The sequence below is a fragment of the Callithrix jacchus genome, chromosome 9 (genome assembly GCF_049354715.1).
Source record: "Callithrix jacchus isolate 240 chromosome 9, calJac240_pri, whole genome shotgun sequence".
NCBI classification, from domain to species: Eukaryota; Metazoa; Chordata; class Mammalia; order Primates; family Cebidae; genus Callithrix; species Callithrix jacchus.
In genome coordinates, this window is record NC_133510.1 from 127,632,362 (window position 1) to 127,660,072 (window position 27,711).

General features: G+C 56.6%; 1 protein-coding gene across 33 annotated transcripts in view; it reads right to left on the bottom strand.

Annotated features, from left to right (window-relative positions):
• NCOR2 (nuclear receptor corepressor 2) overlaps nucleotides 1–27,711 on the bottom strand; it is a 240,317-nt gene that overhangs the window by 122,265 nt on the left and 90,341 nt on the right. For all 33 annotated transcript variants that reach the window (XM_078337682.1, XM_078337664.1, XM_078337665.1 and 30 more), the window contains 3 exons: nucleotides 21,605–21,784; nucleotides 15,927–16,040; nucleotides 6,286–6,342 (listed from right to left, as the gene is read on the bottom strand). In XM_078337682.1, coding sequence (XP_078193808.1) covers nucleotides 6,286–6,342; nucleotides 15,927–16,040; nucleotides 21,605–21,784 — 351 coding nt within the window. The remainder of the gene's footprint in view (nucleotides 1–6,285; nucleotides 6,343–15,926; nucleotides 16,041–21,604; nucleotides 21,785–27,711) is intronic.

Below are 27,711 nucleotides of genomic sequence, written 5' to 3' on the forward strand. Positions count from 1 at the left end.
GCCACTTGGCTTCCCAGCTCACCGTGGAAACACACGTCCCGACACCGAAAGACACCACTCTGCCCCCACCAACCAGAAGAAGACAAAAACGGTGAATAATGCCAAGTGTTGGTGAGGTCTGGGGTGACAGAAGGCTGGCACACAGCTGGGGGGGAGCACAGCGTATTCGTACACATCCCCCAGAGAGACAGAATCCACCTCCTGAGGCCTCCGCCTCCGACCGCCGTGCAGATGCCTGGGAGCACCCGGGCGCTGTGCTCGTGCAGGAGATGGACGCTGCGATGCTACCATGGCATAGCTCACAGCGGCCGAGGAGAAGCCAGTGAGCCACCCACCACAAGAAGGTGGCTAGGGGGATCAGGGCTCAGTGACACCACAAATCCCACCCAGCTGCGAGAGAGAGAGAGATGCACGGGGCCATGGGTAGCAAGGACAGAGCTTCAAAGAGCACACGATGAGATACAGAGAGCGCAGCGGCGGCTGTGACGGGGCAGGACCCAGCCAGCTACCACGCGTCCCCTCCCCGGATGGAAGCACCATGGTTAGCAACCAAGGGCACAGCCTGGTCCAAATCCTGCAGAAGTATGCAGCCGCCTCCAGACTGGCGAGCAGCCGTAAGCAGCCATGCTTCAGGCCCCTGAATGTGGGGCTGCTTCGTTCCCTGGTAGTAGCTATGTAACCACGACTCGTAACTGACACGACCATCCCCGCCGTACACATGGGAGAATTGAGTCCTTAAGAGGTGACGACATTTGCCCACAGCTGGTAAGAGATGAGCCTGAATGAGAGCCAGCCTCTCAGCTCCAGCACTGGAGGAAGGAGTCTTCCCCTCTCTGCCCGAGTCTGTGTGTCTCATTCCCTCCCTCTCTACCCGTCCCTCTCCCTCTCACGCACCTACGCACACAGCAGGAGCCTCCCAGGGTGGCCATGGGTACTATGGTGGGAACACCAGGTACAGACTGTGAGTGATCAGCTGGAGAGGGAAAGATGGGGGCAAGGAGTCCTGCAGGCTCAGGGCGAGGCTTCGGTGATGGAAGGGACGCACAAGTCTCTTCCCTGGGGAGAGGGCTGCACACACCTCCTGATGACCCCAGCAGAGGGAGCCACCCAAGCAATGAAGCCCAGACCCCCACTCCCCCCCACCCCCCCAGGGAAGGGCCTCTGCAACTCTGCAGAGCCTCACAGTCTCAGCTGGCGACAGTGTCGCCTTCCTCCCTGTGGCCCCAGATCCCCTCCTAGAGAATTCACCACTGGGCTGGGGCAATTCCAGGCTCCTGCTCAGCTACTCTCCTGGGGACAGAGATGTCATCCTGTAGCTGGCATGGGCTATTCCTCCCCATACCAGGTCAGGCTCCCCTCCCAAGGTTCTCAGCCCTGAACGGGGGGCAGTTTCCCCACCCCAACCCTGGAGATTTGAACAAGAGGAGAAGTGGATGAGGAACAAGAGGGCCCACGGTCAGACTCAGTGCAGGACTTCCCAGCAAAGGTGGGGCACAGAGGGCTGCAGGTCCTCGCCTCAGGAATGGCAAGGGGCCCTGTGAAGATGCCCACATGATAACCTGGGGCAACTACGTTATCTTCTTTATCAAATGCCAGTCAAATACAGGCCAGGTGCAAGCAGGCATCACTTAAAGGTTCAGGTTCTGGAAACAGATAGGCCCTGATTTAAATACTGGCTCCTCCTTCACTAGCTGTGAGCTTGGACAGGCGCCCTCAACATTCCAGCCTCAGTTTCCTCATCTGAAAAATGGGTATAGGGCAAAGAGGACCTACTTCACGGGAATTTTGGCTAGCCCAGAAAATTTCAGACTTGGTGAAATTTGGAGTTTGCCTTCTTTTGGTTTTAAAGATAGCAAAAAGCCTAAAGGGGCCAGAGAGGAGCTGGCAGCCCAAAGCACCCAGCACACAGCCCCCAGGAGGGAGTGGTGGGCAGACAGGACAGTGCTTCTTTGGCACTGGGCGGGTGCAGGAACTCAGGACTAGCTTCTGGGGGCAGCAGGAGCCTGCTGAGCCTCCAATCCACGGAAGCCACAGGAGAGGGAGGCCACTTCCACTTCCACTTGGTGGCCTCCTCCCCTGCCCCGTAGATAGGGACATAGTCCCTGCTTCTCAAGGCAGCTGTGGGTGAGAGGCCCACAAAGCAAAGGCCCCGAAGAACTGAGGGTACTGTGGGCTGCTGCTGCTTGCAAATGGGGTACCAGCCACTCCCTGAGGACTGTACCCCCGTAGCCCAGGGAAGACTCCAGGCCCAGAGCTGCCCTCCATGCTGGGCATTGCCATGGCAACAGGCTGAGGCCAGCCATCTTGGAAAGCCCAGCTGGGGGAGGGGGAAGGGAGAGACAGTGACCTGTCCTAGCAGGTGCATTGCTGAGGGGACACAGGGCCCGAGGGGACCCCCCCAACTCCCCCCTCACCCTCTGCAGAAGGGGCTGCACAAAGCACTGGCGGCTCCCCAGCCCAGGACAGCTGGAGTCCCCACGTGGGGCCACACAGGCTGGGGGCACGGCCGGGCCCTGCCCCTCACTCCCAGGCCTCATCCTCCCAGGAGAAATGATCCCTGGGGGACACACCCAGGTGAGGAACACTCCCTCCCTCCTGAGGCCCAGAGGAGTGTGGAGCCTGGGGCAGTGGAGGCGGCACCCAGGAGGCCCCAGGGCCTGGCTCTCAGCTCTCAGCACCCGTCTCTCTCTTGCTCAGCCTCTGTCTCCTCTAAAAATGGAGGCACACCACTCAGGGGGCAGAAAGAGGGCAAAGGGGAGCAGGTGCCAGACACAGGGCACAGGCAGAGATGAGGCATGGTGGTGACTAAGTAAGGCAGCAGGGGCCAGGGAGGAGGCGGCCACCTCAGGCTCCAAGCCAGCCTGCCGGGCCACCAGGAAGAGCCACAGTCCCAGCGGCCTGAGCTGGCAATAAATGAAGCGTCAGCCCCAGCCCTCAACCCGCTGGTGACACCAGCTTCTTAAAATAACGCCTTGGAACAGGAAGGAAGCAATGACTCAAAGCGGCAGAGAGGTCGGTCTGGTGGGCACGCCCTCCGCCACTGGGCACGCCCTCCACCACCAAATCGCTCCCAGCCTGGCCCGGTCCCCACAGCTGGGCTACAGGGGCCGTGCCCCACCATCTCGGTGCCCCAGACCCCTGGTTAGCGCCTCTGGTGACATTTTCATCCTTTCCAACGCAAATTCTTCCAGGGAGGCCGCAGGTATCAGTCCCTGCCGAAGGGAGGGGCGCTGGAACAGCAACTGCAGAGGGAAGAGACCTGGGCACTGGACTCCGGGACCCGTGGCTCCTGGGTCCTCTGGCACCCAGGTGGTAGACAGGCCCCTGCAGAGGGTGCACCATGGAGCCACCCCTGCTCAGAGGATGCCCGTGGCCACTCAGGCCTGACAGATGTGTGCGGAACTGGCCGGACGCTCCCCAGGGGCTCAGCACACCTCCCACCTCATTGCCTGCTGTGTGGCCCACACAAGGCACTCCCCTCGCCGAGCCTCACCCAGAAAACAGGACGGCAACAGCTCTGTGAGGCGCCCTCCCTGTCACCACTGGCTGGCACCAAGCCAGGGGCCTTCAAGAGTCTGGACACTAGACCTTTAGCCTCCTGCACCATCTGCCCTTGGAAGCCTCTGCTCTGAGATCCCCAAGCAGGGGGCAGCCCCGTCCCTTGTCTCCAAAGAACCTGAGAAGATTCACAGTGAGGCCCTGGGTTCCAAAGTTTCTGACAGCAGCAGCCGCCAGCTCCCGTCTGCCCCTGTCTGCCCACGGACAGGGGCTTCCTTGTCCATGTCCCTCGGGCCTAAGACATGGGGGCCTCCAGACACTTCCCCCCAGCAAAGGCAAGTGGAGGGGGCCTGGAAGTCTGGAAATGGTTGGGAACCGCATCCAACCCTGCCATCACCATGTGGCAAAAAAGGGGAAACCGAGGCAAGAGGCAGCTTCCTGGTGGGGATGTGAAATGGTGTGGCCACAGTGGAAAACAGTTGGGCAGTTGCTCAAGGGGCTAAACAGAGGGTTAAGAGAGGATCCAGCAACTCCACGCCGGGGCGCACCCGGGAGACAGTCAGACTCACGCGCACAGGGAAACAGCACACGAACGGCTTTACTCCCCGTACCCCAGATACGCAAACAAGCTGAAGCCCACCCGCTGGGGCCTGGGTAAACAGCACGTGGCCTGCCCCTGCAGTGAGACAGGATTCAGCCACGAAAAGGAACGAAGGCGCGACCCACGCTCCACACGGATGAACCTCGAAAACATGATGCGGAGTGAGATAAGCCAGACACAAAGGAGCGTGTACTGCAAGATTCCATTTATAGGAAACGTCCAGAATAGGCACATCCATAGAGACAGAAGGGCTCTTCTCAAGATGATGAAATGTTCTAAAATGGACCATGGCGACAGTGGCACACATCTGTGAATACACTAAAACCCCCTGAATTGTACACTTAAAGTGGGTGAATGGCATGCAAGCGAATTGTACGTCAATAAAGCTGTTTACAAAACAACAATTAAAAAAAAAAAAAAAGGAAGCAGCGTCTGCTGCTGCTGAAAACTTCCCCAAAAATCACTTCCACTAAGAGAAGCACAACCCAGGCCCCCAGGCCCCCAGGCCCCCCGGGTTCCCCAGGTCTGAGGAAGTACCTGGAGGGGGCAGAGCCCTGAAGGGGTGGGAGAGCCAGGTGAGGCTTCTGAGCCCAGCAAGTGGCAGCCAGGTGGGCAGCTGCGCCCTGCTTCTGAGCTGGAGGAGCCCCTGCCATCTCCTGCCTGCTTCTGCCTTCTGAGCAGGCCTGGGAGCCTGGGGCTTGGGGTTCCTGAGTGGCCTCAATGGGACCCCCAAGGCTTCGGGGGGGGCTCTCCTTGTGTCAACCTGAGCAGCCTGCAGAAAATCCATGGGAAGCAGCTCATCTCCAGATTGTTCACAACTACTGAGCACTTCACAGGGGCAGGAGCTGCACCAGGCAAGCCCTGAATGGGCACCACTGCCCTTGACCCTGGGAAGACCCTGGAAGGAGGCCCTGGAGTCTCTGCCTGTCACAGATGAGAGCACCATGGTCCTAGAAGGTCAGCCCCTTTCATTAGGGCCACTCGGCAAACACGCAGTGGAGCTGTTTAGACGGAGGCTCTGAAGGTATCAGACTTCTGCTTCGTTTCTCTATGAGGCAGGGTCTCACTCTACTCCCCAGGCTGGGGTGCGGTGATGTGATCACAGCTCACTGAAGCCCTCAACTCCTGGGCTCAATCGATCCTCCTGCCTCAGCCTCCCAAGTAGCTGGGACGACAGGTGTGCACCACCACGCCTGGTAAATTTTTTTTTTTGCAGACATGAGGTCTTGCTATTTTGCCTAGGCTGATCTCAAATTCCTGGCCTCATGCGATCCTCTGGCCTTGGCCTCCCACAGTACTAGGATTACAGATGTGAGCCACTGCACATGGCCGAAGGCGTAAGACTTTATTTGCAACCCAGGTGGACTCACACGCACACCCTAGCCCACCACACACAGAGACTCTCCCTCATCTGGCACATGTGGGTAACTGTATGCCATGCTGGCCAGCTCAGTGGGCACAGATGGCTGTGTGGTAGGCAGGGGCTCTGGCCACTTCTCTGGGGCTTAGGGCTTCTGTATCCACCCATCCTCAGCCCAGGGACTCCAGGAGGCCTGGGCCCTGCTTTCCCACTCTGCTGCTGACATGGCATCTTCCCACAGCAAAAGGACACTAGTGACAGTCATCATCATCATCATCACCACCACCTCATCATAGCTAACGACCAGCACTTAACTGCCCACAGGCAGGCGCCCCACCTGATGCTGGATAAACATCCATACAGCTCACCCTCACTGGAACTCAGTGGAGCGGGTGCTATTAGGATTCCCATTTTACAGATGAGGAAGCTGAGGCACACAGAGGGTAAGAGACGCACTCAGGGTCACCCACACCGCGGCGTACCCAGGAGTGGACCGAGATCATGTGACCCAGAGAACCGACTCTGTGCTCGGCTGGAACAAATAGCCTCCAGGTGTGTGATTTCTCACAGCCCACAGGAGTGAGCAAGTGGCCCCCCAGGAGCTCCCTGCCAGACTCCCACCCCCACCGGCCCAGCCCAGCCCGCCCCACCCGCTATCTGCAGTCCTCGCATCAGGAAGGTGGGTTTCCTGCCTCCTTCGCAGACGCCGCCTGGGCAGCGCCTGGCAATAGATGACTTCCTCCTCCCCGTCCCCTCCCGCCTCCCTGCCCACCTCTCCCACCACCCCCACCCTCCCCGGAACCCCCAACCCTGTACCCCAGCTCACCAGCTCCACCTGGGGCCCCAGGCCTTCCAGAATCCGATGTGCAGCTTCAGCCTTCTTCTGCAGGGTGACGGCAAAGAGGAGGAATTTTTTTAAAAAACAAAAAAACACAGATTATAAATAGAGGCTCCCCGGAGCAGCGGGCACCTGCCTAGCCCAGCCCAGCATGCTGCTCCTCAGCATGGGGGAGGGAGGCCCGGGGCCCCCTCCAGAACCTCCCCAAGCTTGAAAAAACACAGAGGGGCCTCAATACCCCCGCAGCAGCCCTGGCAGGTCTGCCAAGTTTCGATTTTAGCAAACGCGCCGGGTCCCCTGAAGCCTGCTCCCGGCGGGCCCCGTTCCCCCAGGGCCCAGTGACGTGGGCACCGCTCCCCGCCAGCCTAGCCGACACTGCCAGCCCTGAGATGCCTTCCCTCGCCCTGGAAGCTGGTTGGGCTGTCTCAGAGCTAGTGCAGCCAGCTAGGGAAGAAGGAGGAGGTGGAGGAGGGAGGGTGATAGAGGCGCTCAGAGATACCCTTTCTAGGATTCTTGTGTTTCACAATCATGTGATTATTTCTGGGCTGCCCCGGGGCCTCCCCGCCTCCTCCCCACTCACAACCGGGGACTTATTAGGAAAACAGGAACATGTGGTGACGGGCTCGGTGGCCGCTCCGGCAATAGGCTGGACCTCCGGCCCCCACCCGGGCCTCAGTGTGAAGGCAGACGTTGTGCCTGGCCTGGCCCCCCGCCCCCAGCCTGGGACCACCAGGGCCCGTTCAGAGGAGGCCAGCCCAGGTGCAGGGAGGCGGGGGACAGAGGGGCTCCTGAAGGTGGCTGCACAGGGCTTTAGCGGAGGGCAGCGGCAGAACTCAGGTGGGTTTGGGTGCCCCCTGCAACAGGCTAAAGTGTGTATGCATTGGCAAATGGGTGTCCCCAGGCCAGCGCGTGGCAAGCCCCTGCTGTGATTCAGCCGCACCAGGCCAGCCACTCAGTATTTGGCAAGGACTGGACGGACAGGCCACAGAAGTCGCCATCACCATACTGAAACCGTCCCCAGTGACTCCAAGCCCAGATTGGCCAAAAGGAGGTGATCCCCAGCCCTGGGAAATACGGATGCCAACAAAAATTCGACGCAGCCTTTGCCAAGATCTCCTTGCAGGGCGGAGGGGCCCAGCCCCCCTGGGCTACAGCAGAGAGAAGAGGGAATGGTGAACAAGCTCGCTCCCCCTCCCGGCCCCTGGAGAAAGACAGCGGGTATGTAGGTGGGCTCAAGCTGGCACCTAGGAGTGCCTCCGCCTAGAGCCCAGGGCCCAGCCCACCGAGAGCAGAGCCATGCTCCCGGCCACCTTCACGCTGAGCTGAAACCGAGACGCCTGCAGCTCCAGGTGCAGCCGGAACAGCAGGGGAGAACAATTACAGCACTGATCACTTCCCGGAGCACCCGCCATGAGCCAAGCATCGGGCACACGTGTGTTCCTAACATTTCGATCCCATGTAAGCACCACGGGAGGCACATACAGGAGTATCCCCATTTCACAGATGGTGAAACTGAGGCACAGAAACACAAGACAGGGAAGAAGCCCTTCGTATGACCTCCAGGACAGAGGAAGCCAAGGCCCAGGTCCCATGCAGGGCCACCCGTAGACTTGGGACTAGTATTTCCGGTACATAGGGGCAGACATCAGCCCGATAGTCACTGCCCCAGCCACAGCCTCAAAGCAAGAAAGAGTCTGCCCTGGGGTCCTCAAGATGGGAGAACCCCTGAGCCAGGCCCAGTGAAGGACTGGGTATGGGGTGGCATGAGGGCAGGGCAGCTCCCAAACACTGGGATCAGGCAGAAATATGGAAAAAATGATACCTGGCTCCTGCCTGCAATAAATCCAAACAATTGGCCATTGGTTAAGAGCAGTAACAGCAGATTACTATGCGCTGGCAGAGAAAAGTACATGTGAAAGCGGGGCACAGGTCACTCCCCCAGAAAGGTAACAGGAGGGATATATAGGCTGGGTTTTGAGGGGCAAATAGGAGTTCGTGTGTATCATCTGCGGTGATTAGCAGCAACTGTCCATCTAAATAAAGGAATGAAACCAAACAGAAAGGGCCAAGCCACTAGAAACACCACAGCCACACACCTGGAGAGCAGGGAGGACCCCGTCTTCACCTGCTGAAGCTGCAGGGAGCCCCACCTCCTCCCCCACACCCCCTGCTCTCAGTGTTGGATTTGTTCCGGCTCCTCTGTCTTCTGTGGTCCTGCCTGTCAGCCTTCTGGGGGTGTGGGCCTGTGGGGCCCTGTCCCAAGATGGGCTGGCCGTTCTCAACACATCTGCTCAACATCGGGGAGCTGGCTGCACTCTAACTCGCAGCAATCTGCGTCTCCTGTCTGGCCACACTCACCCGGGGTGTCAAACTCCCAGGACTTTGGCAAGGATGTTCTGCAGGGAACAAAATGTCACCTCTTCCCTCTTTCAATGCAGAGGAGACACCTGCCAGAACACGGCATGGCTGAGAACGTGGATGTGGGCCAGATTCAGTCCCATGCCAAATATGACTCTCCGAGCCACAACCAGGATTGCCAAGTATCCCAGTAACCCGTTTCTGGGGTGCAAGGGCTGCCCCATTTTACAGATGCGGAAACAGAGGCTCAGAGAGGATGCCTGGATAGGAGGTCAGCAACCCACACAGTTCTAGGCAAAATCCCAGACCCTTCCCACCTGGCCTCCTCGGCTGCTGACTTCCTGCCACCCTGAGCACCAAATCCAGGGTCAACAGGGTCCCAGCCCTCACGGGCCCTCTACCTCTGCTGGCCCCTCACTGTCCCCTGCACACTGAAAGCCACTACTGCCTCTGAGCCTTTGCACCTACTGTTCCCTGCCTGGAATGCTGTTCCCCACATGTTCACATGCTCTTGCCTGCCTCTTGCTCATGTCTTGACTCAGCCCCCTCTCCCCAGAGAGGCCTTCCCTGATCCCCCACAGGAGGCCGGACCACCTCTCTTGACCACTCTTTTCCCTGCCGGGCTGTCTTCACAGCACACTCCGTCACGGGCAAGGGTGTGCATCCCACTGGTGATGTTACTGGCTGTCTCCCCCAGTGAGGACATGAGGAGCAAGGCACCTGCTCTGTTCTCTGCTGTACCCACAGTGCCTGGAACAGCGTCTGGCTCAGAGTGGACGCTCAGGAATGGTCTAACTCCCAGAAATGGGGCTGGGCTGGCTCCCTCGCTCAGGCTGTCTCTAGGGCAAAGCATTCTTGTGCCCCAGGCTCTCCGGTCCCAGCCCAGAACCCTGCCCTCTCGACATGGCTGCAGCTGGCCCAGTGCCTCCCACCTCCGACCAGGATTAGAGGAGGCCAGCGCCAGCCACTGAGCTGCTGTCGTCCAGCAGTGCCCGGCACAGGGCAGAGGGTAGCAGGCACTTTCTCCAGGGCCGAGTGGGAAGCAGTCACATTCCCCGGCATGCCTGGCCTTTCCAAGGACACAGTGGGTGGGGGGCACAGAGGTGGAGAAGAGAGCAGTCTCCCTAGTCTCCCAGCCACAATCAGGATTGCCAAGTATCCCAGTAACCCGTTTCTGGGGTGCAAGGGCTGCCCCATTTTACAGATGCGGAAACAGAGGCTCAGAGAGGATGCCTGGATAGGAGATCAGCAACCCACACAGTTCTAGGCAAAATCCCAGACCCTTCCCACCTGACCCTCTCCCACCTAGAACTTCCCACCCCAACACTTCCATGGCAGGTATTTGCACATCTCCTCCGCCCCCCGGGGCCACCTCTGACACTGGCTCCCTGGCTGCCCCTGGCCCTGGCACACAGCGAGTGCTCCAACAGGAGCTCCTGCCTGCATCTTCCCTGTGCGGGCCCAAGACCCAGCTTGCAGGGAACGCCAGGACACACTAGTTAGAGCTGAACCAACTCCACCCGACGGTGGCAAAACCCAGGGGCTGCTCCGGCGTAGAGGCGGGCCTGGGGCTGGGCTGAAGCCTACCGGCTGGGAGGCTGAAATTCAGGGCACTCAGCCCCACCCTGGGGGAGAAGGGAAAAGGCCTTTCTCAATCCCGCTGAAACCCGATGGCCCCCACGACCTCCCATGTGCCTGGCCTTCAGGACAAGGTCTCCGCTCTGACAGCAGGGGATGAGAGCTGACGCCAGAGGGGAGGTGCCAAATCTGAGAGCAGCTGCTGCCCAAGCTCACCTGGCTCGGAGAGGAGGACCAGGGACCAAGCCAAAGAGGGGCCCGGCTCACCGTTGCATCCACCCCCTGGAGGGGCTCTCGCCAGGCAACCAGGGGTCAGGGCAGGTTCTCACTCGAGCAATGGCCCTCCTGCAGGGACCCAGGGTCTGTGTGGCCAGGCCTCCCTGTTGCCAAAGAGCCCAGGAGCTGTGCTGGGACACACAAGTCCTCAGTCACCTGTGCAGATAGGTGCATGGGAGCACCAGACCCACGTGACCAAGTGCACATGCCAAGATCTAGGAATGCACAAAGACAAACACACATGTCCACACACGCCAAGGCACGCACACACACTCACATACGCACACCAAGTGGACACGAGGCGACACACCCACCCCACACACACCATCTCAGGCACATCCATTTGTACATACATGCACACAGCCTAACTGTACCCACGTGAACGTGTGTATGCACACAGGGACACAGACAAACCAATACCTACACACATGCCCCACACATGCAAATCCACTTTGGAATGTGTTCACACATGCACACAGCACCCACAGGTACACCTGCACGCGTGCACACACACACCCACATGTGTATGCATGGATGTGTAACTGCGCAGATAACCACGGGCCCCACATGCTGACTCACACACACACACATATGCACACAGCCATCCAGAGGTCCACACACACACACGTACATGCATACACATACAAAGGTGTGCTGTATCGATGCGCACATCACCACACGCATGTCCCACACAAGCCAACTCTCAGTATTCATCTACAAGTGCACACAGCCAAAGGCACACGTGTATGCTCACACAACACACGTGTATCCAACACCTAACACACACACACCACACACACATACACACGTGTATCCAACAGGCGTACCACACATGCATCCACCCACATACGCACACGTGTATCCAACAGGCGTACCACACATGCATCCACCCACACACGCACACGTGTATCCAACAGGCGTACCACACATGCATCCACCCACATACGCACACGTGTATCCAACAGGCGTACCACACATGCATCCACCCACACATACGTGTATCCAACAGGCGTACCACACATGCATCCACCCACACATACGCACGTGTATCCAACAGGCGTACCACACATGCATCCACCCACATACGCACGTGTATCCAACAGGCGTACCACACATGCATCCACCCACATACGCACACGTGTATCCAACAGGCGTACCACACATGCATCCACCCACACACGCACACGTGTATCCAACAGGCGTACCACACATGCATCCACCCACACACGCACACGTGTATCCAACAGGCGTACCACACATGCATCCACCCACATACGCACACGTGTATCCAACAGGCGTACCACACATGCATCCACCCACATATACACACGTGTATCCAACAGGCGTACCACACATGCATCCACCCACATACGCACACGTGTATCCAACAGGCGTACCACACATGCATCCACCCACATACGCACGTGTATCCAACAGGCGTACCACACATGCATCCACCCACATACGCACACGTGCACCCACAGGCACACAAACCACACGTGTCCACATGCAGCTCTCCTCTACAGCAGAGAAACAGACCCGACACTGACCACTCCCTGGCCGCTCACCTGCCTGGAAGCCCCATTCTAGCCCCTTCTCGGCCATACTACCCTCCTCATCTACAGACTGGGGACAGCACCTACCCACCCAAGAAGCCCCAAGCCCCTCCTCCGCTGGCTGTAGCAGTGCCTCAGGGCAGCAGCCGACCCTGAGCTTCAGCTTCCTCATCTACAAATGGAGCCCCATGCCCGTGAGCACCGTGCAGAGCTCTCCCAGGGTGTGTGATGAGCAGGAAAAGCGGCAGATCGGGGCGGGGCGGGGGGGGAATGTGTGCAGCAGCCTCATAGGGCTAAAACAGACAATGTGAAAGAACCCCTAGGCCCTGGGGGCAGTTAGGATGGCCAGGCAGCTGGGCACAGAGGCCAGAGGTGGGGGCCTGGCCCAGGATGCCGGGGCCACAGGACGGGGTCTGAACCACTGCTCTGAAAATCTTGCATCAGGGGATCTGACGCTGGGCCCTGCAAACGAGCATCCAGAGTGCCAAAACCCCCAGCAGGCTCTGCTTCACGTCCACGGCAACTGCTGATGGCATCACTCATCCCTGCCCTGCTCTGTTGCTACCACACTGGGCACACACTGAGTCCAATCACACTGTATAAACACATTCCAGTTAAGACGCTTAAACTCAAAGACAAGGACTGGAGTCTTACGCTGACCTCTGCATTACTCAGCAACTGGAGGTCGCTGCTTCCGTCAATCCTGCCTCTTCTTCCCCGTGGGAATGAGCCATCGGCATCTCCACTGGAAGCAGCCTTCTACATTTCCCCAGTGGACCTAGCTAAAGGCCCGTCTCCTCTATGAAGCCTACCCTGATTGCTCCCCAGTCTCCTCAGTTCCTACAACAGTATCGGCAGCCTGTGCTGCACAAATGTTCCTGTGTATCCACACCTGGCTAGTGCTGCCTGCCTGTGTGCTTTATCCAGATTCCAAGTGTGCTCCTTGTCCCAGAACCAAAAGGCTCCTACCCTCATGCCCACCACCTTTGAAGGTCAAAGGAGATGCCAGTCCCCTCTCTGGGACTTGCCATGCCCCTCACCCGAATGCCCTCCTTCCAGCCCGAGGAGGGCATTCAAGAAGCCTCCAAGAAGCCTTTCCCAGTGCCCGCTCTAGGTCACACTCTGCCCTCCCAGTCCGGGGCCACCCTGCCTGCTCCTGCTCTCAGGCTACAGAGACCCCGCCGGCTGCCCCACCATCTGTGCACACCTGCCTGGCCCCCGCCCACGCAGGCAGCTCCCGGGAGGCAGGAAAAGCCTTGCTCAGCAGGTGCCTCACCAATGTGCTCCGAATGGATAATGAGCCAGACTCCGGCACTCAGAACTGCCAGGCAGGCCCTGCCCAGCGGGAAAGCTGCGTTTTCCGGCTGGCTCGGCGTTTAGAGACAGACCCTTGTCCTCCATCTCTCCAGGAACCAGCAGGGAAGGAAGGCGGATTAAAATTTAATCCTACCGATCCCCCAAGGGGCGGTAAGTCCTGGCTCCTCCTGCCAAAGGCGGCTGGGGGCCTCCCGCACAACAGGCTGCAGGCTTTAGAGGCTCAGAAGCTCAGCCCAGGCGGAGGGTCCTCACCAGCCCCCACACCCTCAAACCAGAGGCCTCTTCCACGGGCAAGAGCTGGCCACTCGCCTCCATCTCCCCTCCCCTCCTGCCACCTGGACATGTCCACAACAATTATTTCATGTGCATCTGCTGTGTGCTGAGTGTTGTTTTAGATGCTGGAAATTCAAATGAAAGTAAAAGTCGGCGGGAATAAAATCCCTGCCCTCACAGGACTTCCATTCATAATAAACAGAATAAGTAAAGTATGAATCACGTCCCATGGGGACACGGGCTAAGGAGAATCAGAAGCCACGAAGGAGGAAAACGGGAAGGAAGAGTAGAGGGTTGAAACGGGTCTTGCTGAGAAGGGGACATTCGAGCAAAGTTGGAAATGACAGTATAGGCCTTGCAGGAAGAGAAGCTGCAGGCAGAGGGCCAAGGCGCTGCAGCAATGTGCTGGGCCACTGACTCGGCCTCCGCAGCTGCTGGTGAGAACCGCGCCTGCTCTCCACCAAGGATCAGAGAGGGATGGCAGAGATGACACTCAGGAGCCCTGCCCATGTCCCCTCTACTTTGGGCTCCTGGAGCCACCTCAATCTTGGCTCTGAGTCCCAGGCTCAAAGCTCACTTGCTCTGCAATCTCAGGGAGGTCACCTTCCCTCTCTGAGCTTTGGTTTCTTGGTAAGCAAAGTGGAGAGAATAACAGTTCTATTAAATGCAAATCGTATTCTATGAAATATACGAGGTAAACGATCACAAGAAGAAATGGCAGCTATGATAGTGACAATTCATAGCACCAGCTGGCACTTTCTTCATGCCAGGCACTGTCTGTCCTAAGGGCACTAGGACATCAGCCCCTGTAATCCCCATGCCAACGGTACTAGCCAGTGCCATCATTGTCATCATTTTAAAGCTGTGGAGCATGAGGCACAGGAAGGTTTAAGTAAAACGCTCCCGGTCACAGAGCCAGGAAGTAGGAGACATGAGATTTGAACCCAGGATGCCTGGCTGAAGCATGCGTGGCCCCTTGGGTCTCCTATGACTGTTACTAGGGGTCCTTGGGGTGAGGGGCCGGGGTGTGGAAGAGTGACCCAAGCTCGTTCCCAGGCCCCAGACAGGCTCGTCTCATTCTGCATGACATTGCTGTTTCTAGAGATGGAGGCATAGCCAAACTGGCTGATCCAGTCGTGTGCTGCCTCAGGCTGCCACTACAGGCACCTACAACAGGACTCCAGAGGCCTCCCCACCTCCACCTCAACTCTGAGCACTGATCGGCCGAGGAAGATATTACAGAAGAGGCAGCTGGGAAGGGTGGCTGGGGCCTCTGGCAGGAGGGAAACCAGAGATGCCAAGACAGGGAGAGGAGGTTCCTCACCTGCCACACTTCACAAGGACCAGTCCCTCTCTGGGCCTCAGTTTCCTCATCCAGAAAATAAGGGAGGGGGGATCAATACCCACAGATCCCAAGTGCATCTGGAAAAAGTCAACTGTAAATCACCAAAGCCCAGCTGGTACTGGCTTGAGTGGGAAGATGGGGAGCTCACCACCTCACCAGATACAAGGTTCCACCTTGGAGGTGCACAGGCCCTCAGGGTCTAGCCCCTGGAGACACTGGACACCTTAAGCCCCTCCACCAAGACCAGACCTCCTGTCGATACCCGGCTGCTGCCCCAGTGAGATCTAAATAGCCCCCACAGCCTGCTCCCAACCCCGGGATTCTGTCATCTCAAAGCCCCTTCCAGGGCACAGTGTCAGTGGAAGCCAGTGCTGAGAACTCAGGCCCTGTGGTCTGACAGCCCACAGGTTCAAAGCCAGGTCCAATGCTTCCTAGCCGTATGACTCTAGACAAGGCACTTAACCCTCTGGCCCTTCAGAAAATGGAAACAACGCCTGCACCTGCTGTCCAGGACTTACGGGAGGGGCTGCTCCATGAATGCTCGCTGCTGCTGTCACAACGTCATCATCTTTTACCTCAAAGGGATTTCCTGCACACGTGCCTCAAGTGTCGGCCCCTCCCCTTTGGCCATCAGCTGGCCCCTAGTGCTCTCCTGGAGCCCAGTGCCTCTTGTTGTGTTGCATCCTGCTGGCCAGCCACGGTCCCATCTGTGTGTCTGAGCACAATAGTTCAGAGACCATACCAGGCTGGCTTTCCACCGGCCACCTTCCCCCACCCACTCATAAACCCTGCGTCTCTGGGGGAGAGGGTGGTGAGGTACCCTCTCCATCTTGCAGATGGGAACACTGAGGCCCGGTTCAAGGTGCCCCCTGGGAAATGCCTTGTGGCCAGCACTGGGGGCAGCAGGCAGGGGTGGGGGCACATACCCGGTTCTCGTCGTAGATGATCTGCACCAGGCTGCGGTGCTTTGACTCAATGGGCGGCGGTGACACCGGCTTCTCGGGCTCAGGCGGCTTGGCGGCCTCCTCCTCCAGCTGTTGCTGTGGGGACAGGCAGAGTGTGCCGGGTGAGCACCCCAACGGGCAGAAGGAGGGCTGCAGCCCCCAGGGCACGGGGAGGCCCCCTTGCAGCCCGGGCCTCGGCCTCGCACAGGAAGTCAGGCTGCTACCCATTTCCTGTGAGTCACCCTAGGGACTCCGCACCCAAAGAGGCCCCAGCTCCCGGGCTGGCTGCAGCCTCCAAGCTCTGAAGCCAGGTTTAAGTCCTGCCTCCGTGACTTGCCAGCTAGGGAAGCACAGGCGAGCAGCCTCACTCTGCTAGGCCTCAGTTTCCCCATCTGTAAACAGGCTGATTGCCGTGTCCTCATTCCGACTGTGGTGCTGACTGAATGAGTTAGTTACACAGGCAGGCACAGTCGGGCCTTCTACGAACCGGCATTACCACGCACTGAGGTTCCCATGGGCAGCATCAGTGCCAGGACACTGTGCAGAGTCCGCAGCTGCACTGGGCAGACTGAAACCTGACTCCCACTCCTACTGGCTGCGTGGCCTTGAGAAGCTGCTGGACTACTCTGAGCCTTACTGTCCTCATCTGGAAAATGTGAACAAATGACTTACTATCCTAGAGAGCAGGTGAAATGAGCTGATGATGCCTGCAAAGCACTTGGCATGGGGCACACAGACAGCACTCCACACTCAGAGCCCCTCATCCAAGCTTCATCCCCATCCCCCCATCATCCTCGTCCCCCATCAACCTCATCCCCCACCATCCCCATCCCCCCATAATCATCACCCCATCTCCTCATCCCCCCATCATCCTCACCCCCCATAATCCTCATCCCCCGATCATCCCCATCCCCCATCATCACCATCTCCCCATCATCTCCATCCCCATCATCTTCATCCCCCATCATCCTCATCCCATCCCCCATCATCACCATCTCCCCATCATCCACATCCCCCATCATTCCCATCCCCCATCATCCCATCCCCATCATCCCCATCCCCATCATCCCATCCCCCATCATCCTCATCCCATCATCCTCATCCCCCATAATCCTCATCCCCCATCATCCCCATCCCCATCATCCCATCCCCCATCATCCTCATCCCCATCCCCCATCATCCCCATCCCCCATAATCCTCATCCCCCCCATCATCCTCAACCCCATCATCCTCATCCCCCATAATCCTCATCCCATCATCCCCATCATCCTCATCTCCCATCATCCTCATCCCATCATCCCATTCCCCATCATCCTCACCCGCATAATCCTCATCCCCCTATCATCCCCATTCCCAATCATCCTCACCCCCCATAATCCTCATCCCATCATCCCCATCATCCTCATCCCCCCATCATCCCATTCCCCATCATCCTCACCCCCATAATCCTCATCCCCCCATCATCCCCACCCCCCCATAATCCTCATCTCCCCATCATCTTCATCCCCCATCCCCCATCATCCCCATCCCCCATCATCCCCATCATCACCATCTCCCCATCCCCCATCATCACCATCTCCCCATCCCCATCCCCATCATCCTCATCCCCCATAATCCTCATCCCCATCACCCCAATAATCATCTCCATCCCATCATTCCCATGACCCATCATCATCACCCTTATCATCATCATCCCCATCCCCCATCATCCTCATCCCATCACCCCATCCCCCATCATCCATACACCCATCATCCTCACTCCATCATCCCCATCCCCCATCATCCTCATCACCCCATCATCCTCATCCTGATCACCCCCATCATCCCCTCCTCATATGTTCATATACTGGACCCCCTCCTAACACCCTTGGAAATGGCATTCCATTATGCTGCCATCTGCTTCATAGCAAGAGGGTGGCTGAAGACCACAGGGTTTAGGGCACTGGCCCAAGGTCAGATGGGAGGCCAATGCCCAGTTCTGCAATGTGACAGGGCATTGCAAGTGAGATCAGAACATGGTCTGCTCCACTTATGATGCTCACACAGCCCGCACATGACCACAGGGCATATCAGTATGAACCCAAAAAGGCGGCCAAGAAGTGAACCATAAAGAGCCAGAAAACCCAGGGTCCTGGCTTCTGCAGACTCTGGGCCTGAGCAGAACTGCCTCAGTCCCATAGCGACCCCTAGTGGTTGCTTCAGGAAGGGCATCGAAATACTCCCGCAAAGCACCAAACAAATGAAGGCAAGAGGAAGAAGTCCACAGCCTTGAAAAGGTGGGTGGAAGGGAGACTCCCTCCAGCGGGGGAAGGTGGCCCTCCCGCAGGCACTAGAGAAAAACACTACCTGGGACACCTACAGAGACCCAGCTAAGAAGGCGACTGAGCTCTGCTGGGCCGGGATTCAAGCCTGAGCCCCACGCTCATCAGTTCCACAGTCTCGGGCAGGGCACTTCACCCGCCCCCCCTCCACGCAAGCATTTGCTCAGCGAAACCCACGAGGACACGCCCACCTCGTAAGGTTGTTTGGAGGATCAAGGAGGCAATGCAGGAAACGCCCTCCTGCACAGCCGCTATGTGCTAAAAAGGGCTGTCTCATGGAGTCAGAGCCACAAGGGGCATCACTGCACATCAAAAACGTTTTTCCGAGGAAGATAAAACGGTTGGTGTGGCTGGCCAGGGTGGCTTGCACCTGAAACCCAACACTTTGCGAGGCCAAGGCGGGCAGGTCGCTAGAGAGCAGCAGTTGGAGACCAGCTTGGGCAACAGGGTGAAACCCCATCTCTACAAAAAGTGCAAAAATTCGCTGGGTGTGGTGGTGCACACCTGTACTCCCAGCTACTCAGGAGGCCGAGGTAGGTGGATCGTTTGAGCCCAGGAAATAGAAGCTGCAGTGAGCAAAGATGGCACCATCACACTCCGGCCTGGGCAACAAAGTTACTCGGTCTCAAAAAAACAAAAGAGGGGGGCTGGTGAGGATGTGGAAAACCTGGAACCTTCATACACTGCTGGCCGGAATGTTAAATGGGGCAGCTGACGTGGAAAACAGCTTGGAAAGTCATCAGCACATTAAACCTAGAGTCACTGCACAATAATTCTGCGCCTAGGTATATACCCACGAGAACTGAAAACAGGTGCCCCACAAAAATGAGAACACGGATGTTCACCAGCAGCGTGATTCACAACTGCCACAGCCCAAATGGCCACCGATAGTGAAATAAACAAAGGTGGCATCCCCACACAATGAAATATGATTCAGCCATGAAAAGGAATGAAGGACTGAGACGAGAGACAACATGATAAACCCCAAAACCAGGATGCGATGGAAGAACCCAGAAGCAGCAGGACGTACACTGTGCGACCCGACGTATAGGACACGTCTAGAGCAGGTGAATCCGTGGGGACAGGGAATAGGGGAGTGGCTGCTTCAGTTCCTAGGAGGCTTCCCTGGGGGCTGTTGCAATGGCTTAGAACCAGACAGAGGCGATGGCTGCACGATACCGAATATGCTAAACGCTGCTGAACCGTGCCCTTTAAAATAATCATGTTTGAGAATTTCACTTTTGAAAAATGCCAAAGTAGAATTTAGGGGGGAAACAAACAAAAACCCAAAACCTAACCACTGAGGGCCGCCTGGAGCCACCTGGCTTCCAGCTGTAGTCACGAGTGTGCTCCGGTGCCCCGCAGCTTCAGACCCACCCCAGGGCCAGGACTGGAGACCTAAAGGTGCAGTACCAGGCTGGCCCTGGCAATGTCTGCCCACCCCCACTGGGGTCTGGCCCTCTCAGGATGCCTGTGCCACCATCATGAGACCTACCCACGGCCTGCTGAAGCCTGGGACAGCTGGCAGTCTCGAGGACTAGGCCCTACAGCTGGTCTATCCCCAAATCCTGGTTCCCCCAACCACGTGACAGCCCTGATGGCCCCTTGAAATCAATGATCTCCCCCTTAAAAACCCAGCTCCCACGGCACCGCTTCAAAACCCAGCTCCCATGGCGCCTCTTCCTGGAACCCTTCCTTCTCTCACCAGCCTTTGAGCCCTGCCTACAGTGGCTGGGATGAGCCCTTGATCTTCCTTGGAGCCCCCACTTCCTTGTCTGGAGCACATTAGATATGAGCCTGCTTCCCTGTTAGTCTACACACTCCCTGGGTCCAAGACAGTGTCACGATGACTCAATCAACCATTTTTAATGAGCACCTACTATGTACCCCATGCTGCTCAGAACACAGCAGTTAACAGGAAGAGAAGGAGAGGACCACTGTATAACAAAGCGTTGCCTATATTAATTCAAATAAAGAGGCCACCACTGGGGTGATGGGACAGATCAGCAATTGGCAACATTTCTCTTTTAGGTGAGATAGGGTGTCACTCTGCCGCCCAGGCTGGAGTGCAGTGGCGTGATCATGGCTCAGGCATTCCTGCCCCAGATTCCTGAGTAGCTGTGACCACAGGCATGCACCACCACCCCTGGCTAATGTTTTAAATTATTTGTAGAGGCGGGGTCTCACTATGTTGCCCACGCTGGTCTCGAGTGATCCTCCAGTCTCAGCCTCCCAAAGTGCTGGGATTACAGGCATGAGCCACCATGCCTGGCCCAAAGCTTTTCTTTAAAGGCCTAAATAGCAAATATTTTTGACTTTGCAGGCCACACAGGTCTCTGTTGTGATGACTTAACTCTGCCAACGTGGCACAAAAGCAGTCATATAGACATGTGTGTATTGAGATACACAGACAAGTCGTCGTCAATGTGCCAATAAAACTTTATTTACGAAAACCAGAAGCAGCTAGAAATGGCTGAACCCAGAATAAAGGAGGGTTGGGGTGCACGTTCCTGTACGAAGCCGAAGGTGGCCCCTTGGAGTCAGGGACATCAGAGCAGAGACCTGAATGATACCAGGGAGTGAACCATGAAGAGCTGGGAAAAGGCAGATTATCAAGGAATTGTATATTAACTCATACTTGAAACAAAATTATAAAAGGAATGTTATAAGTATTTACATCAGATTTTTCTCATGTTTTGTGTGGTTTCAACAGTGACAACGCAGATTTATTTTTAATCTCGAGGTCTTGCTTCCTCTTCTACAAGCTAGCCATTTTACAGGCAAGGAAACCGAGGCTCCAGAGATGAAGGTTCCAGGGCCACACCGCTGGTGAGGAGCAGTTAGGAAGCCAGTCCATTCAGATTCCACAGCTAGGGGCTATTTCCCCACATCACAGATAAGGAAAGGGAAGCACTGACAAGGGACTGCTCACCCATGCTGCCAGGTGGTGGGAAAAACAGGATCTGAACCTGGACGACCTGGCTGGAAATCCTGAGCTCTCGTCTGGCATGCCCGTGCTGTCTAATGCGGCAGCCTATGTGGCTATGGAAAGGCACATTTAATGTGTATGTTAAACAAAATCTAAAAATCCGTTCCTCAGTCGCAGTAGGCACATTTCAAATGCTCAACAGTGGATCGTGGCTATCCTGCAGATACAGTGTTTCCATCGTGGCAGGAAGTTCTAAATGGTGCTCCTGTCCAATAACCGTAAAGGGCATAAAAACCAGGGCACCTGGGAAATTGGAAAGGGCCTTGCTTAGCGCATGTCTGGACACCACTGTCACTGCTGCTAGAATGGAGGCTCACAGCCAACACTGCCCATCCCCTGCCCATTCACACCTGCTTCTTCTTCAGCTTAGAGATCTGCTGCTCCACCATGGTGATCTCTCGGTCCACACGGTCCATGTTCTGGATCAGCTCCTCCTTGGAGAGCCGCGGAGGCACCAGCTCCAACTCAGGGTCGGCGTGTGGGGGGCTGGGGGGAGACACCGGTTCCAGTTTGCCAGTCAGGCTACGGTCCTGTGGCAGAGAAAAAACGGGCATGCAGTCAGCATAGGGGACACCCTAGTCTGTAATGCCCTGTGATGGTTAATGCTGAGTGTCAACTTGATTGGATTGAAGGATGCAAAGTACTGACCCTGGGTGTGTCTGTGAGGGTGCTGCCAAGGGAGATTAACATTTGAGTCCATGGGCTGGGGAGGCAGACCCACCCTTAATCCGGTGGGCACCATCTGATCAGCTGCCAGCACATACAAAGCAGGCAGAAGAGTGTGAAGAGGCTAGACGGGCCTAGCCTCCCAGCCTACACCTTTCTCCCATGCTGGGTGCTTCCCAACCTTGAACATCGGACTCCAGGGTCTTCAGCTTTGGGACTCGGACTGGCTTCCTTACTCCTCAGCCTGTAGATGGCCTCTTGTGGGACCTTGTGATCGTGTGAATAAATCCTCTTTAATAAACTCTCGTGTGTGTGTGTGTGTGTGTGTGTGTGTGTGTGTGTGTGTGTATTAGTTCTGCCCCTCTAGAGAACCCTGACTGATACAGTTGCTAACTCTTTGCCTGCTGCCATCCATGTAAGACATGACTGGCTCCTCCCTGCCTTCCGCCATGACTGGGAGCCCTCCACGGCCATGTGGAACTGTCCAATTAAACCTGTTTCTTTTTTAAATTGCTCAGTCTTGGGTATGTCTTTATCAGCAGCATGAAAATGGACTAATACACGCCCCCTCCACAGTCCACCCCCAGTTTCCGTCCCTGATTCCAGGCCCAGAGGACTGGACAGCTGTCAGGACAGTCCCACCTGTTCAACGAGGCCATCCCTATCCCAGGCGTTACCCATTCTCCAAAGGTCAGAGTTCCTCACAGCCTCCAGATGCAGTTCAGACGCTCCGGCTACACAGATGGTTTCCTGGCTTCTCCTCAAGTTGCAAAGTCTTCCCACACCCTGTTCCCGTAACACACCTCTCTTCCTCCACTCACTCCATCTGTGTGATCCCCACCAGCCCAAGGAACCAAGACCCACAGCCTTCGTTTCCCCAAGGCCTGGCCTCTACGGACCCTCTGCAAACACCCGTTCATGAAGCACGGTCCAAACACGCAGGTTCCAGAACCATGCAGCCAGCACACACGTGGCTCTGCAGACAACATGTATCCCAAACACACGGAAAAGCCACCAGAACAGGCTGCAGAGAAGCTACAAGGAGGGATCTAGGCAGCAGGGCAGAAGACGGTGTTTTTACTTTCTTCTTTCTGTTTGCCCAGATGATTTCTGATTTTCTTTCAAGGAGAGTTACCCTTTGTGTAATACAGCTGTTTATGAAAATGTGCTTAACAACAAAGGCAGCCTGCACTCAGTTATCCACGGATGCCTTCCTCCCACCCGCTAAAGCCTGCTGCACCCAGGCAGTGCTGGGAGCACTCTCGGGATAACGTTACAAAAACAAACAAACAAACAAACAAAAAGAACAAAAAACAGTCCTTGCTGTGCAGCCCTAGGTTCAAATCCCAGCCCCCTCTGCCACTCTCCAGTTCCGTGACCTCAAGCAGATCATTCAGCTGCTCCCTGCCTCAGCTTTTTCATCTGTACAATGGGGAGAACAACAGCTCGCACCTCCCAGGTCCTTGCGAGTCTTGATGAGTTAATGGTTCTAAGCCTGGCATGCCCCTGGCTGGGATGGTACCCCCACCCAGGCTCCAGGAATCCAGACCCCGCCCCGTGCCATCCTCAGGGCCAAGCTGGCAGCTGCTGGCAGACAAGGCCCAGAGCAGCGCCAGGCTACCACCTCCCCGCCCCCACGGCAGCTGCACCCAGAGGACACAGGGTGCATTATTCCCAGGACAACTGCAGCCTGGGGCCACCGGGTAACCCCCACCTCGGGACTCACAGAGGCTGCGTCATCTTCTGTCCACTCCTGCATCCTCAGGGCCTCTGTCCCCCCCTCAACCCACAGAGCCTCAGCAAGGCCCACAAGGGCCAGAAGACTTGGGGTCACACTAGGTTTGCCTCTGGACTCTGTTACCATCTGAGATGTGGGGATAAGGACAGCAGGCACCTGGTGCTCCCTCCACACATATGGACTTCTCGAGGGAAATGCAGACAAGGGCTCATATGCCTCAGTCGCCCAATGTAGTCCTCCCTGCTCCTCAGGCCACCTCCGCCAGGGACTCAGCGCATCCCAGAGCTCCCCACACCCCATGAAGCAGACCCCACAGCAGCCCTCCAAGGGGGCTGCTGCTTCATCTCCATTAGAGGAGGAAACTGGGAGCCTGGAGGCCACAGGGAGTGGATGCCAGAGGCCCTCGCACTTTCCTATAAAGGGCCAGATGGTAAAAACATCTCGAGCTTTGAGGGCCACAAGGTCTGTCTCCTCTACTTGCCCCTGCCACTGTATTGCAAAAGCAGCCACAGGTGATGGGGACCCAATGGGCATGGCTGTGTGCCAATAAAACTTTATTTAGAAAAACAGGCTGAGGGCCAGATTTGGAGCTTGCTGGAGTTTGCTGGCCTCCTGTTCCAAGCAACTCACCAGTCTTAATCCATGTAACTGTCACAACCACCGTGGGAAGTGGGATTACTGTCTGACGACATGCCGAAGGCACTCAGCACCCTACCTTGGAAGGTGCTGGAAGGGGGAGGCTGCAGGGGCGCCCATATCAGAAATGGGGTCCCGGCCACACATCCGTTCACTGCACAGAACCATGGGGCTGAGCCTAGGCACCAAAGCAGCACCCCTTCCAGGGACCCAGAGTGCAGGACCTCCAGAAATTAAAGGCAGAAACGTGTGTAAGAGAAAAAGTCCTAGGAAAAGCCTCGGAAGCGTGTGCATGTACCAGGGGGTGCGGGCTCACTGCTCCCCAGCGGGAGAGCAGGCAGGGCCACGGCACCCAACCTCACCCACAGCAAGCCACAGACAGCTCACGCATCTGGCACCCCCAGGCCTTTGCACAGGCTGGCTCTGCTGCCCGAAGTGCCCAACACCCCTTCTGTGCCAACTGACGTCAGACCCAAGTCCCAATGCCACCGCGCAGCCCCTCACTGCGGTCCACCTCGGGGGCTTGGCTGGTCTCTCCCTGCAGCCCATGTCATTTCTTGAGGTTCTTAAGACAAGTGGTAGCAGCAAGCATGGCACCCAGAAGCCGGCGGCACTACCAGTGGCAAGAAACATCTCCGCTACCCTATCTCTGCGCTTCGAACCAGGCCAAGAAGAGAGAGAACACAGTAAGGACGAGGATGTGGAATGGGGGCTCTGGGAACCGGGCCACCCTAAAACCGTGAGAGCAAACCACTCATCCAACCTGGGAGTAACGCTCCAAAGCAACATTAACAAAAAGTAAGTTTCCATCCCCAGGGCTAATGGGCAGCACCAGGAGCAGCAGCAGCTGGCAACCACTATCGACGCTTGGAAAAGTTGCTGGAAACTTACGGTTCTTCTTTAAGATTCGGGTTTAGCTTTGATTCACAGCAAAACTGCAGTCAGTCCATCACCTGATGAACAGCTAAGTAAAATGTGGCATATCCATACAATGCCACGTGAAGGGCCAGGCATGGAGGCCGAGGCAGGAGGACTGCTTGAGCCCGGGAGTTCAAGACCAGCCTGGGCAACATAGCAAAACCCCATCTTTTTCTTTTTTTTAAGGATTGAAGCACTGACCCAGGCTACACTGTGGATGAACCCTGAGAATATGATGCTGAGTGAAAGCAGCCAGGCATAAGAGGCTGCAGTGTGTACGAGTCCACGTACATGAAATGTCCAGAATAGGCAAATCCATACGGATGGACAGCGACGAGTGTCTGCCAGGAAAAAGGAGGAGGGGTAGTGAGGAGTAATACGGCTTGGCTGTGTCCCCACCCAAACCTCATCCTGAATTGTAGTTCCCATAATCCCCATGTGTCGTAGGACAGACCAAGGGGAGGTCATTCAATCTTGGGGGCGGTTTCCCCATATCCTGGTTCTTGTGATAGAGTTCTCACAAGACCCGACAGTTTTTAAGGGCCTTTCCCCACTTTTGCTCTGCACGTCTCCTTGCTGCTGCCATGTGAAGAAGGATGTGTTTGCTTCGCCGTCCGTCAGGACTGTAAGTTTCCCGAGGCCTCCCCAGCCATGCTGAACTGTGAGTCAATTAAACCTTTTTCTATTAGAAATTACCCAGTCTCGGGCATGCGTTTATTCACAGTGTGAGAACAGATGAATACGGGGAGCGACTGATTGGTGATTAGCATGGAGTTCTCCCTTTGGGGTGATGAGAATGTTCTGGAACTCGATAGAGGTGACAGCTGCACAACACTGTAAATGAACAAGCCAATGAACTGTTACTTAAACGTGGTTACTTTTATGTGAACCAGCCCGCGACTGAAAAATCAGAGGCAGACCTGGTTGCCAGGACCGCTTCCCCGGGGCTAGGTTTCCCGGAACGGGGGGTGAGAGAGCCTGCCGGTCAGGCCTGCAGCACAGTCACGATGACCTTCCCACCCAACCAAAGCCAAGGGAAGCAAAACAACAAACTAATACACCCACACAAGGTGCCAGGGCGCAGCTGGCACCGTTTAGCAGATGCCCCTGCTGTCATGCAGCACTGAAGACACAGAGGCAGAAAAGCCCTCCAGCTCCCCTGTGCCAGCTCCAGGAGAAGTCGGGGCCCAGCTTCGTGCACTCCCAGTCTACCCCTACTCCAGCCACAGTGGCAGGTTTCAGGGCAGGCACGGGCCCAGTCATGGTGAGAAGCAAAAGCAGTTTGGGGCTAGCAATGTGGAGAGAAGGTGGGAGACTGCTCTCTTTGCCGGCCTTGAACCTGGGAGGAGGAAGGCCTGGAGTCACCAGCTTCCTTCCTGCTAACACACCACGACCCCATGAAAGACGGCAGAGCCGAGATGAAAACAGACAGGTTTGTCGTTTCACCCAGATCAAGCTGCACCCAAAGCTAACAAACCTGGACGTGGGTCACGTGAGCCAGAATTCATGTTTAAGTTTGACAGGGGCTGTCTGTCCCGCCAGGGATTTTCAGAGATGCTGCTATTTGTGATCATTCTAAAGTCCCCAAAACAAAGTTCGGTGAATTCCCAAGGAAGTCTTTGATGCCGCAGAACTGCAGATGCTGAAGAGCAGAGAAGCATCAGGAAACAGGAACACGGCAGGGCAGGGGGCAAACACAGAAAACTCTATCGAATTCCTGCCTCAGGCACTCAGCTGAATTCCGCAAGGCAGACCAGACAGCCCCTGAGCACACACACTCTCCCGGGCGGTTCCCTGACTCAGACTGTCCAAATCTCTTCACAGCCTGGAGCAATTATTGCGGCCAGGCTGGCCAGGCCCAGCACCAACCCCGTCACGCTCCCCACCTTGTGGTCCAAGCAGAGAGGAGAGACAGACAGACACAGAGACAAAGACAAACAGACAAAGAGGTCGAGAAACGGAAATGGACACGGATAGAGACAGAGAGAAATAGACAGAAAGACAGAGACGTGGTGACGGAGGCAGAGAACGAGATAGAGAGACAAAGACACAGAGACTAAGAGATCCCAGCGGGCGCGCCGCAGGCAGAGGGATTCCTGACAAGAGAGAAAGCCAGGCAGGCAGAAAGAACCGCAGAGCAGTAAGGGACAGAGACCCTGCGAACCCACAGGCCCGAGGGCGCGGCCATGCTGGAGAGGCTGCAGGCAGCAGACTCAGCCCGGGCCTGCTCTCTGCGAAGACACAGAACATGCACATGGGGACAACAGCCCACTCAAGGGTTGGTCGCCCTCCAAGACTTGGCCCTGAGCTGCCTACACACACACACACACACACACACCACACACACAAACACACCACACACACACAGATGAGTGCAAACACACACCACACACAGACACACACACAAACACACACACCACACACACACAGATGCGTGCACACACCACACACAGACACACACACACCACACACAGATGCGTGCAAACACACACCACACAC